Raw genomic sequence first — 13,656 nt, 5'->3', positions numbered from 1 at the left:
CTATGTTAGTTCTATGTTAGTTGAGCTATGTTAGTTCTATATTAGTTGAGCTATGTTAGTTCTATGTTAGCTGAGCTATGTTAGTTCTATGTTAGTTCAGCTATATTAGTTGAGCTATGTTAGTTCTATGTTAGCTGAGCTATGTTAGTTCTATGTTAGTTCAGCTATATTAGTTGAGCTATGTTAGTTCTATGTTAGTTGCGCTATGTTAGTTCTATGTTAGTTGAGCTATGTTAGTTCTATGTTTGTTGAGCTATGTTAGCTGAGCTATGTTAGTTCTATGTTAGTTGAGCTATGTTAGTTCTATGTTAGTTGAGCTATGTTAGTTCCATGTTAGCTGAGCTATGTTAGTTGAGCTATGTTAGTGCTATGTTAGTTGAGCTATATTAGTTGAGCTATGTTAGTTCTATGTTAGTTGAGCTATGTTAGTTCTATATTAGTTGAGCTATGTTAGTTCTATGTTAGTTGAGCTATGTTAGTTCTATGTTAGTTGAGCTATGTTAGTTGAGCTATGGTAGTTCTATGTTAGTTGAGCTATGTTAGTTCTATATTAGTTGAGCTATTTTAGTTCTATGTTAATTATATGTTAGCTGAGCTATGTTAGTTCTATGTTAGTTGAGCTATTTTAGTTGAGCTATGTTAGTTCTATGTTAGTTGAGCTATATTAGTTGAGCTATGTTAGTTCTATGTTAGCTGAGCTATGTTAGTTATATGTTAGTTGAGCTATATTAGTTGAGCTATGTTAGTTCTATGTTAGTTGAGCTATGTTAGTTCTATGTTAGTTGAGCTATGTTAGTTCTATGTTATTTGAGTTATGTTAGTTGAGCTATGTTAGTTAAATGTTAGTTGAGCTATGTTAGTTCTATGTTAGTTGAGCTATGTTAGTTCTATGTTAGTTCTATGTTAGTTGAGCTATATTAGTTGAGCTATGTTAGTTCTATGTTAGCTGAGCTATGTTAGTTCTATGTTAGTTGAGCTATATTAGTTGAGCTATGTTAGTTGAGCTATGTTAGTTCTATGTTAGTTGAGCTATGTTAGTCCCATGTTAGCTGAGCTATGTTAGTTCTATGTTAGTTGAGCTATGTTAGTTCTATGTTAGTTCTATGTTAGTTGAGCTATGTTAGTCCCATGTTAGCTGAGCTATGTTAGTTCTATGTTAGTTGAGCTATGTTAGTTCTATATTAGTTGAGCTATGTTAGTTCTATGTTAGCTGAACTATGTTAGTTCTATGTTAGTTGAGCTATATTAGTTGAGCTATGTTAGTTCTATGTTAGTTGAGCTATATTAGTTGAGCTATGTTAGTTCTATGTTAGCTGATTTATGTTAGTTCTATGTTAGTTGAGCTATATTAGTTGAGCTATGTTAGTTCTATGTTAGTTGAGCTATATTAGTTGAGCTATGTTAGTTCTATGTTAGTTGAGCTATGTTAGTTCTATGTTAGTTGAGCTATGTTAGTTCCATGTTAGCTGAGCTATGTTAGTTGAGCTATGTTAGTTCTATATTAGTTGAGCTATTTTAGTTCTATGTTAATTATATGTTAGCTGAGCTAGGTTAGTTCTATGTTAGTTGAGCTATTTTAGTTGAGCTATGTTAGTTCTATTTTAGTTGAGCTATATTAGTTGAGCTATGTTAGTTCTATGTTAGCTGAGCTATGTTAGTTCTATGTTAGTTGAGCTATATTAGTTGAGCTATGTTAGTTCTATGTTAGTTGAGCTATGTTAGTTCTATGTTAGTTGAGCTATGTTAGTTCTATGTTATTTGAGTTATGTTAGTTGAGCTATGTTAGTTATATGTTAGTTGAGCTATGTTAGTTCTATGTTAGTTGAGCTATGTTAGTTCTATGTTAGTTGAGCTATATTAGTTGAGCTATGTTAGTTCTATGTTAGCTGAGCTATGTTAGTTCTATGTTAGTTGAGCTATATTAGTTGAGCTATGTTAGTTGAGCTATGTTAGTTCTATGTTAGTTGAGCTATGTTAGTTCCATGTTAGCTGAGCTATGTTAGTTGAGCTATGTTAGTTCTATGTTAGTTGAGCTATATTAGTTGAGCTATGTTAGTTCTATGTTAGTTGAGCTATATTAGTTGAGCTATGTTAGTTCTATGTTAGTTGAGCTATATTAGTTGAGCTATGTTAGTTCTATGTTAGTTGAGCTATGTTAGTTCTATGTTAGTTGAGCTATGTTAGTTCCATGTTAGTTGAGCTATGTTAGTTGAGCTATGTTAGTTCTATGTTAGTTGATTTATATTAGTTGAGCTATGTTAGTTCTATGTTAGTTGAGCTATGATAGTTCTATATTAGTTGAGCTATGTTAGTTCTATGTTAATTCTATGTTAGCTGAGCTATGTTAGTTCTATGTTAGTTGAGCTATATTAGTTGAGCTATGTTAGTTCTATGTTAGTTGAGCTATATTAGTTGAGCTATGTTAGTTATATGTTAGTTGAGCTATGTTAGTTCTATATTAGTTTAGCTATGTTAGTTCCATGTTAGCTGAGCTATTTTAGTTCTATGTTAGTTGAGCTATGTTAGTTCTATGTTAGTTGAGCTATGTTAGTTGAGATATGTTAGTTCTATGTTAGTTGAGCTATGTTAGTTCTATATTAGTTGAGCTATGTTAGTTCTATGTTAATTCTATGTTAGCTGAGCTATGTTAGTTCTATGTTAGTTGAGCTATATTAGTTGAGCTATGTTAGTTCTATGTTAGTTGAGCTATATTAGTTGAGCTATGTTAGTTCTATGTTAGCTGAGCTATGTTAGTTCTATGTTAGTTGAGCTATATTAGTTGAGCTATGTTAATTTTATGTTAGTTGAGCTATATTAGTTGAGCTATGTTAGTTCTATGTTAGTTGAGCTATATTAGTTGAGCTATGTTAGTTCTATGTTAGTTGAGCTATATTAGTTGAGCTATGTTAGTTATATGTTAGCTGAGCTATGTTAGTTCTATGTTAGTTGAGCTATATTAGTTGAGCTATGTTAGTTCTATGTTAGTTGAGCTATGTTAGTTCTATGTTAGTTGAGCTATGTTAGTTATATGTTAGTTGAGCTATGTTAGTTCTATGTTAGTTGAGCTTTGTTTGTTCTATGTTAGTTGAGCTATGTTAGTTCTATGTTAGCTGAGCTATGTTAGTTCTATGTTAGTTGAGCTATATTAGTTGAGCTATGTTAGTTCTATGTTAGTTGAGCTATATTAGTTGAGCTATGTTAGTTGAGCTATGTTAGTTCTATGTTAGTTGAGCTATGTTAGTTCCATGTTAGCTGAGCTATGTTAGTTGAGCTATGTTAGTTCTATGTTAGTTGAGCTATATTAGTTGAGCTATGTTAGTTATATGTTAGTTGAGCTATGTTAGTTCTATATTAGTTGAGCTATGTTAGTTCTATGTTAATTCTATGTTAGCTGAGCTATGTTAGTTCTATGTTAGTTGAGCTATGTTAGTTCTATGTTAGTTGAGCTATATTAGTTGAGCTATGTTAGTTCTATGTTAGCTGAGCTATGTTAGTTGAGCTATGTTAGTTCTATGTTAGTTGAGCTATATTAGTTGAGCTATGTTAGTTCTATGTTAGTTGAGCCAAATTAGTTGAGCTATGTTAGTTCTATGTTAGTTGAGCTATGTTAGTTGAGCTATGTTAGCTCTATGTTAGCTGAGCTATTTTAGTTGAGCTATGTTAGTTCTATGTTAGTTGATCTATATTAGTTGAGCTATGTTAGTTCAATGTTTCCTGAGCTATGTTAGTTCTATGTTAGCTGAGCTATATTAGTTGAGCTATGTTAGTTCTATGTTAGTTGAGCTATATTAGTTGAGCTATGTTAGTTCTATGTTAGTTGAGCTATGTTAGTTCTATGTTAGCTGAGCTATGTTAGTTGAGCTATGTTAGTTGAGCTATGGAAGTTGAGCTATGTTAGTTCTATGTTAGCTGAGCTATGTTAGTTCTATGTTAGCTGAGCTATTTTAGTTCTATGTTAGCTGAGCTTTTTTAGTTCTATATTAGTTGAGCTATGTTAGTTCTATGTTAGTTGAGCTATATTAGTTGAGCTATGTTAGTTCTATGTTAGTTGAGCTATGTTAGTTATATGTTAGCTGAGCTATGTTAGTTCTATGTTAGTTGAGCTATGTTAGTTCTATGTTAGTTGAGCTATATTAGTTGAGCTATGTTAGTTCTATGTTAGCTGAGCTATGTTAGTTGAGCTATATTAGTTGAGCTATGTTAGTTCAATGTTAGTTGAGCTATATTAGTTGAGCTATGTTAGTTCTATGTTAGTTTTTTATTTTATTTTTTTATTTTACCTTTATTTAACCAGGCAAGTCAGTTAAGAACAAATTCTTATTTTCAATGACGGCCTGGGAACAGTGGGTTAACTGCCTGTTCAGGGGCAGAACGACAGATTTGTACCTTGTCAGCTCGGGGGTTTGAACTCGCAACCTTCTGGTTACTAGTCCAACGCTCTAACCACTAGGCTACCCTGCCGCCCCAAGCTATATTAGTTGAGCTATGTTAGTTCTATGTTAGTCTAGCTATATTAGTTGAGCTATGTTAGTTCTATGTTAGTTGAGCTATGTTAGTTCTATGTTAGTTGAGTTATGTTAGTTGAGCTATGTTAGTTCTATGTTAGTTGAGCTATGTTAGTTCTATGTTAGTTCTATGTTAGCTGAGCTATGTTAGTTCTATGTTAGTTCAGCTATATTAGTTGAGCTATGTTAGTTCTATGTTAGCTGAGCTATGTTAGTTCTATGTTAGTTGAGCTATGTTAGTTCTATGTTAGTTGCGCTATGTTAGTTCTATGTTAGTTGAGCTATATTAGTTGTTCTATTTTAGTTGAGCTATGTTAGTTATATGTTAGTTGAGCTATATTAGTTGAGCTATGTTAGTTCTATGTTAGCTGAGCTATGTTAGTTGAGCTATGTTAGCTCTATGTTAGCTGAGCTATATTAGTTGAGCTATGTTAGTTCTATGTTAGCTGAGCTATGTTAGTTGAGCTATGTTAGCTCTATGTTAGCTGAGCTATTTTAGTTGAGCTATGTTAGTTCTATGTTAGTTGAGCTATATTAGTTGAGCTATTTTAGTTCTATGTTAGCTGAGCTATGTTAGTTCTATGTTAGCTGAGCTATATTAGTTGAGCTATGTTAGTTCTATGTTAGTTGAGCTATATTAGTTGAGCTATGTTAGTTCTATGTTAGCTCAACTAATATAGCTCAACTAACATAGAACTAACATAGCTCAACTAACATAGAACTAACATAGCTCAGCTAACATATAACTAACATAGCTCAACCAATATAGCTCAACTAACATAGAACTAACATAGCTCAACTAATATAGCTCAGCTAACATATAACTAACATAGCTCAACTAACATAGAACTAACATAGCTCAACTAATATAGCTCAACTAACATAGAACTAACATAGCTCAACTAATATAGAACTAAAATAGCTCAGCTAACATAGAACTAACATAGCTCAACTTCCATAGCTCAGCTAACATAGAACTAACATAGCTCAACTAACATAGCTCAGCTAACATAGAACTAACATAGCTCAACTAATATAGCTCAACTATGTTAGTTCTATGTTAGCTGAGCTATGTTAGTTGAGCTATGTTAGTTCTATGTTAGCTGAGCTATGGAAGTTGAGCTATGTTAGTTCTATGTTAGCTGAGCTATGTTAGTTCTATGTTAGCTGAGCTATATTAGTTGAGCTATGTTAGTTCTATGTTAGTTGAGCTATATTAGTTGAGCTATGTTAGTTCTATGTTAGTTGAGCTATGTTAGTTATATGTTAGCTGAGCTATATTAGTTGAGCAATGTTAGTTCTATGTTAGTTGAGCTATGGAAGTTGAACTATGTTAGTTCTATGTTAACTGAGCTATGTTAGTTCTATGTTAGTTGAGCTATGTTATTTCTATATTAGTTGAGCTATGTTAGTTCTATGTTAGTTGAGCTATATTAGTTGAGCTATGTTAGTTCTATGTTAGTTGAGCTATGTTAGTTATATGTTAGCTGAGCTATATTAGTTGAGCAATGTTAGTTCTATGTTAGTTGAGCTATGGAAGTTGAACTATGTTAGTTCTATGTTAACTGAGCTATGTTAGTTCTATGTTAGTTGAGCTATGTTATTTCTATATTAGTTGAGCTATGTTAGTTCTATGTTAGTTGAGCTATATTAGTTGAGCTATGTTAGTTATATGTTAGCTGAGCTATGTTAGTTGAGCTATGTTAGTTCTATATTAGTTGAGCTATGTTAGTTCTATGTTAGTTGAGCTATATTAGTTGAGCTATGTTAGTTATATGTTAGCTGAGCTATGTTAGTTGAGCTATGTTAGTTCTATATTAGTTGAGCTATGTTAGTTCTATGTTAGTGTAGCTATATTAGTTGAGCTATGTTAGTTCTATGTTAGTTGAGCTATATTAGTTGAGCTATGTTAGTTATATGTTAGCTGAGCTATGTTAGTTCTATATTAGTTGAGCTATGTTAGTTCTATGTTAGTTGAGCTATATTAGTTGAGCTATGTTAGTTCTATATTAGTTGAGCTATGTTAGTTCTATGTTAGTTGAGCTATATTAGTTGAGATATGTTAGTTCTATATTAGTTGAGCTATGTTAGTTCTATGTTAGTTGAGCTATATTAGTTGAGCTATGTTAGTTATATGTTAGCTGAGCTATGTTAGTTGAGCTATGTTAGTTCTATATTAGTTGAGCTATGTTAGTTCTATGTTAGTTGAGCTATATTAGTTGAGATATGTTAGTTCTATGTTAGCTGAGCTATGGAAGTTGAGCTATGTTAGTTCTATGTTAGCTGAGCTATGGAAGTTATTTTAGTTGCCCTGTAAAAGGAGGTTTACATAAAAGAATCATAAAGATTTATGATGGATAAGATGGATGTTTTACAGTTGCCAGTTTACAGTTACAGTTACTAGTCCAACGCTCTAACCACTAGGCTACCCTGCCGCCCCAAGCTATATTAGTTGAGCTATGTTAGTTCTATGTTAGTCTAGCTATATTAGTTGAGCTATGTTAGTTCTATGTTAGTTGAGCTATGTTAGTTCTATGTTAGCTGAGCTATATTAGTTGAGCAATGTTAGTTCTATGTTAGTTGAGCTATGGAAGTTGAACTATGTTAGTTCTATGTTAACTGAGCTATGTTAGTTCTATGTTAGTTGAGCTATGTTATTTCTATATTAGTTGAGCTATGTTAGTTCTATGTTAGTTGAGCTATATTAGTTGAGCTATGTTAGTTATATGTTAGCTGAGCTATGTTAGTTGAGCTATGTTAGTTCTATATTAGTTGAGCTATGTTAGTTCTATGTTAGTTGAGCTATATTAGTTGAGCTATGTTAGTTATATGTTAGCTGAGCTATGTTAGTTGAGCTATGTTAGTTCTATATTAGTTGAGCTATGTTAGTTCTATGTTAGTTGAGCTATATTAGTTGAGATATGTTAGTTCTATGTTAGCTGAGCTATGGAAGTTGAGCTATGTTAGTTCTATGTTAGCTGAGCTATGGAAGTTATTTTAGTTGCCCTGTAAAAGGAGGTTTACATAAAAGAATCATAAAGATTTATGATGGATAAGATGGATGTTTTACAGTTGCCAGTTTACAGTTACAGTTACTAGTCCAACGCTCTAACCACTAGGCTACCCTGCCGCCCCAAGCTATATTAGTTGAGCTATGTTAGTTCTATGTTAGTCTAGCTATATTAGTTGAGCTATGTTAGTTCTATGTTAGTTGAGCTATGTTAGTTCTATGTTAGTTGAGTTATGTTAGTTGAGCTATGTTAGTTCTATGTTAGTTGAGCTATGTTAGTTCTATGTTAGTTCTATGTTAGCTGAGCTATGTTAGTTCTATGTTAGTTCAGCTATATTAGTTGAGCTATGTTAGTTCTATGTTAGCTGAGCTATGTTAGTTCTATGTTAGTTGAGCTATGTTAGTTCTATGTTAGTTGCGCTATGTTAGTTCTATGTTAGTTGAGCTATATTAGTTGTTCTATTTTAGTTGAGCTATGTTAGTTATATGTTAGTTGAGCTATATTAGTTGAGCTATGTTAGTTCTATGTTAGCTGAGCTATGTTAGTTGAGCTATGTTAGCTCTATGTTAGCTGAGCTATATTAGTTGAGCTATGTTAGTTCTATGTTAGCTGAGCTATGTTAGTTGAGCTATGTTAGCTCTATGTTAGCTGAGCTATTTTAGTTGAGCTATGTTAGTTCTATGTTAGTTGAGCTATATTAGTTGAGCTATTTTAGTTCTATGTTAGCTGAGCTATGTTAGTTCTATGTTAGCTGAGCTATATTAGTTGAGCTATGTTAGTTCTATGTTAGTTGAGCTATATTAGTTGAGCTATGTTAGTTCTATGTTAGCTCAACTAATATAGCTCAACTAACATAGAACTAACATAGCTCAACTAACATAGAACTAACATAGCTCAGCTCACATATAACTAACATAGCTCAACCAATATAGCTCAACTAACATAGAACTAACATAGCTCAACCAATATAGCTCAACTAACATAGAACTAACATAGCTCAACTAATATAGCTCAGCTAACATATAACTAACATAGCTCAACTAACATAGAACTAACATAGCTCAACTAATATAGCTCAACTAACATAGAACTAACATAGCTCAACTAATATAGAACTAAAATAGCTCAGCTAACATAGAACTAACATAGCTCAACTTCCATAGCTCAGCTAACATAGAACTAACATAGCTCAACTAACATAGCTCAGCTAACATAGAACTAACATAGCTCAACTAATATAGCTCAACTATGTTAGTTCTATTTTAGCTGAGCTATGTTAGTTGAGCTATGTTAGTTCTATGTTAGCTGAGCTATGGAAGTTGAGCTATGTTAGTTCTATGTTAGCTGAGCTATGTTAGTTCTATGTTAGCTGAGCTATTTTAGTTCTATATTAGTTGAGCTATGTTAGTTCTATGTTAGTTGAGCTATATTAGTTGAGCTATGTTAGTTCTATGTTAGTTGAGCTATGTTAGTTATATGTTAGCTGAGCTATATTAGTTGAGCAATGTTAGTTCTATGTTAGTTGAGCTATGGAAGTTGAACTATGTTAGTTCTATGTTAACTGAGCTATGTTAGTTCTATGTTAGTTGAGCTATGTTATTTCTATATTAGTTGAGCTATGTTAGTTCTATGTTAGTTGAGCTATATTAGTTGAGCTATGTTAGTTATATGTTAGCTGAGCTATGTTAGTTGAGCTATGTTAGTTCTATATTAGTTGAGCTATGTTAGTTCTATGTTAGTTGAGCTATATTAGTTGAGCTATGTTAGTTATATGTTAGCTGAGCTATGTTAGTTGAGCTATGTTAGTTCTATATTAGCTGAGCTATATTAGTTGAGATATGTTAGTTGAGCTATATTAGTTGAGCTATGTTAGTTCTATGTTAGTTGAGCTATATTAGTTGAGATATGTTAGTTCTATGTTAGCTGAGCTATGGAAGTTGAGCTATGTTAGTTCTATGTTAGCTGAGCTATGGAAGTTATTTTAGTTGCCCTGTAAAAGGATGTTTACATAAAAGAATCATAAAGATTTATGATGGATAAGATGGATGTTTTACAGTTGCCGGTTTGTGTCGCTCCTCGCCCTGTTGTTAAAAGAGGACGCTGGTCAAAATCTTCATGTTTTCAAGGGGATGAGAGATGTATTGAAACTTGCGTCTGTGATTGTGGCCCAGTGAGTTATAGCTGGACTGTAGTGCAGCAGGCTGCATTATGCCAGAACTCACTCCAGAATTATGGACGCAACTTCTGATTCAAGTCTATCGCTGACATCCGATTGCAGGTTTTGACCAGAGTTCCTCTCTAACACTCTGTCCCCAGTGTAATCGAGCTGCCTTCCTGTATCTGCCTCTATCTGTGGTCCCTGGTCTGTGGTGGTGATGACATTAACAGACTTGTTCCTGTACGAGGTGTGATTCACTCAAAATGGCCACGTGCACTCTTCCTCTGAGTGTGCGATGCAATGTGCCTTGGCTTTGCTAGCTGACATTTTGACTAACCTCGTTCCCGTGTGTGGTGCGTGTGTGTGGTGCGTGTGTGTGCAGTGTGTTGTATCCACAGTATGGTCTACTGTACTCCCAGCCCTTATCAACTGGTTTAGAGTCCGTTTTGTTTGTCTCTCTCATTTGTTTGTCCCTCTCACAGTGGACAATGGGAGCTGATCCTGTGTCAGTTGTAATGGGCATAAAGTAAGTTGGATAGCATTATCTACTGACCCTGGGCCCACTCTGGGTGTTGAAGCTAAGTGACTAACTGACGGGTCTCTGTCTCCCCCTACAGTTGGCCCCTTAGCAGTGCAGCGTCTGGACAGCTCTACAGTGAGGACCTACTCCTGCTGAGGGAGGAGAAGAGAGACTGTAAGCTGTAAGTCACACACATTATCCCTGTACAAGCTATCAGTTGCGCATACTCACATGCTCACGCACAAACTCTCCCTCTCTCTTACATCTGTCGTTCTGCTCAGGGACAGCAAATGACTGTGAGAAATTGGAACGGGGTGAGAGGGTAACTTGTCTTTACAGATAACCATGTTTGCTTGGAGAGGAGAGTCCCTGCTCTAGTGCAGGCACTCATGATCAGATGATAGGAGTCAAAGGCAGCAGCATGAGGCGGCCTCACTCTGTTGGCCCTCCTTTAATCTCTGTCCAGCACAGACAACTACAGCCACAGAACACATGGAACTGTATTCCACATCAGGTAACTGATGCAAGCAGTAGAATCAGATTTTTTTTTAACTGATAAAAATACACCTTGTGGAACAGCGGGGACTGTGAAGAGACACACACAGGTAGTATGGCGGTAATATACATTTTGTATTGTAGATATGTAGTGGTGTAATACTGTTATATGATGTACTGTTTTTATATATTTTTTTCATGTGTGATGTAAGTGCCTTCATGTGTTTGGACCCCAGGAAGAGTAGCTGCTGCCTTGGCAGGAACTAATGGGGATCCCTAATATATACATGAATACCCCTGAATGCCAAGGTAGAGAGATATATGGCAGCTACGTCTCAAATGAGATGTTACACAATTAGTAATGTCAACAATAATTCCCATGTGATCAAATCCATGTGTATGAAAACTGCACTGTCACTGTGGATAAAGCTTCACAGTGGCACAGTGTAAGTAAACCATACCTCCTCTCTTTCAGGTCCAGATACTGTATGTAGAGAAGGTCTTACTGTACCTTGGAGCTGCTGGACGGGTCCTCCTGCCTGGAACAAACATTCTGACGAGACGCACTGCCAAGAAGCACCCCCCTACCCACCCACCCACCAAAAAGAGAGAGAGGGGGGGGGGGCAGCGAGGGGTGCCTCCTGCCAAGCCGCCCCCCTCTGCACTTAGGAGTCAAGGCCCCCTGAAACCTGGGCAGCAGCTGCCGGTGCTACTTTCCTTCCGTCTGTCCTGTTGTCACCGTTTCTACCTTTTACATGTACAATAACTTGTTGAAGCATAATGTACTGTGTATTTCTTCTACCAGGAGATGTGTAGGTTATCTGTAAATTAATATAAATATGAGTTTTTTTTAATATATATATATATAAATATATACACATCTATATTACAAAAAAGAAAAGATATTCAGAGTTTGTGCAAATAAACCCCGCCTTCCCATTTCAAGTCCATGTCCTTGGTTAAAATATGCTGCTCTTTGAACATTTCTCCATCATTCCCCGAGAGACCATTTTGTACATAGTTATTTTCCATTGTGCAGGGAAATGTGTGTTTTCACCTTGGAGAGACTGTCCATCTGGTCGCCACGTGACCTCCCCCCCAGCTGGTAAAGCCTGCCCTCTAGTGGCGTGTACAGCCCCATGTATCCGCGTCACCATTTACCAGCCACAGCCCCTCACCTCACAATCATGACGAAGCCCATCTCATAGCAAAGCATTCTGGGAGGAGGACACAGAAACGCACTGTGATGTCTACTGATGATGTGACAAGCACTTTGATACAACCACAGAAACTGTGGACTACAGCCACAGACTAAAATATAGACTTCACTCTGAAGCTACTCAGCTCAGAGATCAACTAACAGCAGGAACACTCTTCATCAGATGATCTCACTCACCTACAGTACCTTGACCATAAAGCCATACATGAATAAACTCAAGCTGGACTTTTTTTATTTTGCCATGGAGTCCGACTCAGCATCGCTGAGAAATAACTGAAAGACAGACTGCTTAACTCATTGTGCGTAGAGTGTATATGAACATGTCGAAGTGGGGTGAATTTTAATGACAAACCTGTTGCTTGCTGTGACATTGGTGTAATTGTTAACTTTTTGTTTTTGTCTGAGTTGCCAGGGAAACCTATTGTACAGCCCTCCTACCTGTCTTTGAGTTATTTCTGCTGGAGTACTCGATCAGGTTTTAATTTTTTGTTGACTTTTACATCCTCGATTTGCACAAACAAAGAATCATTTTATTTTATGTCCATTTTTTATTCATTGCTAATTGTATTTTGGTCAAAACTAAGTGGTGATCAATCAAATTTTCATTGCCAATAAAAAAAATACTGTCAGTGAAGTAGCTGTTGAAATGACTATTTTTCACTCATTGCTTCACTTCAGAGCTCTAGTATGAAGAGTTCTTTCATCATATTAAACTATAAGATATAAACTAAACATGACAATTATTTTATTTAACTAGGCAAGTCCGTTAAGAACAAATTCTTATTTACAATAATGGCCTACCGGGGACAGGGGCTGGGATTTAAAAAAAAAAAAAAGATATATACATATCTATATGACAAAACACACATTAACATATGAATGTATCAACAAGGTAGATTGGATGATAGATGTAGGATGTGGAACACCAGAATATCCACTCCAGAGCTCAGTTCTGGCATCATTAGTGCTTTAAGCGATATTCCGTTGACTGCTAAATGGTTACGTTATAGTAATATGAAGGGATTTTGATTTGTACGGTTGGAGTTTGTTGAAGTCTGTAAGTAGGTATAAAGTAAGCTTCATTAATAGTGTTCAAATGTTGGCAGCATGAGGATGAACCCAAACTGAAGCTAAGTTATGAGGTGGGAAACCCTTCCAGCGACTGCCTGTTCAGGGCCTGTTCAGGAGGACATAACTTAACAGAATGTTCAGATAGACAATCATTTTTGTTCTACACAATACATTTCTATCACATGGAATAGGGAATCGTGTCAGCTCTATTCAGTCTATTTCTAACTATAATGTTCAGTGTTTAACGTACCTGAATACACCCAGAGCTCCGATGTTTTCCTGGACCCAAATTGCTTACCAGTTTTTAAAATCTCAATATCAAATCATTTCTGGTTAACAATTAAGTACCTTACTGTAATTGTTTTCAATCAAAAATAAACAAATACCTTAGCAAAAATATATTTCTCAAGCAAGACTTTTTCTAGGACTGTCTGGGAGTAGCCTGAGTACTCCATCCCAGGCCAAAACTCCATCCCACCAAAACAGGATGACATTTCAGGCAGTCTTTTCAAACAGCTCTTACACTAAAAGGGAATTATCATTTTCACAATATTATTCCAACCTCATAGTGTGGAAATATTAAACACAGGAAAGTCAGTTTGACTGCACTGGGCCTTCAATAGACCAATAACCTGCAAGTTGTCAGGTTACATAAATATATCCCTCCTATTAGGCCT

The 13,656-nt window shown here is 35.4% G+C and overlaps 1 protein-coding gene across 2 annotated transcripts in view; it reads left to right on the top strand.

Moving 5' to 3' along the window:
* The window catches only part of ppfia2 (PTPRF interacting protein alpha 2), a 269,462-nt gene extending 256,920 nt beyond the window's left edge, over positions 1-12,542 (top strand). For both annotated transcript variants that reach the window (XM_090200717.1, XM_090200718.1), the window contains exons 30-31: positions 10,292-10,375; positions 11,165-12,542. In XM_090200717.1, coding sequence (XP_090056843.1) covers positions 10,292-10,350 — 59 coding nt within the window. In that variant the 3' untranslated portion in view covers positions 10,351-10,375; positions 11,165-12,542. The remainder of the gene's footprint in view (positions 1-10,291; positions 10,376-11,164) is intronic.
* The last annotated feature ends 1,114 nt before the right edge of the window (positions 12,543-13,656 follow it).

The sequence above is a fragment of the Oncorhynchus mykiss genome, chromosome 15 (genome assembly GCF_057628025.1).
Source record: "Oncorhynchus mykiss isolate SJ-2025 chromosome 15, ASM5762802v1, whole genome shotgun sequence".
NCBI classification, from domain to species: Eukaryota; Metazoa; Chordata; class Actinopteri; order Salmoniformes; family Salmonidae; genus Oncorhynchus; species Oncorhynchus mykiss.
This window is presented reverse-complemented; position numbering and strand designations above follow the sequence as displayed.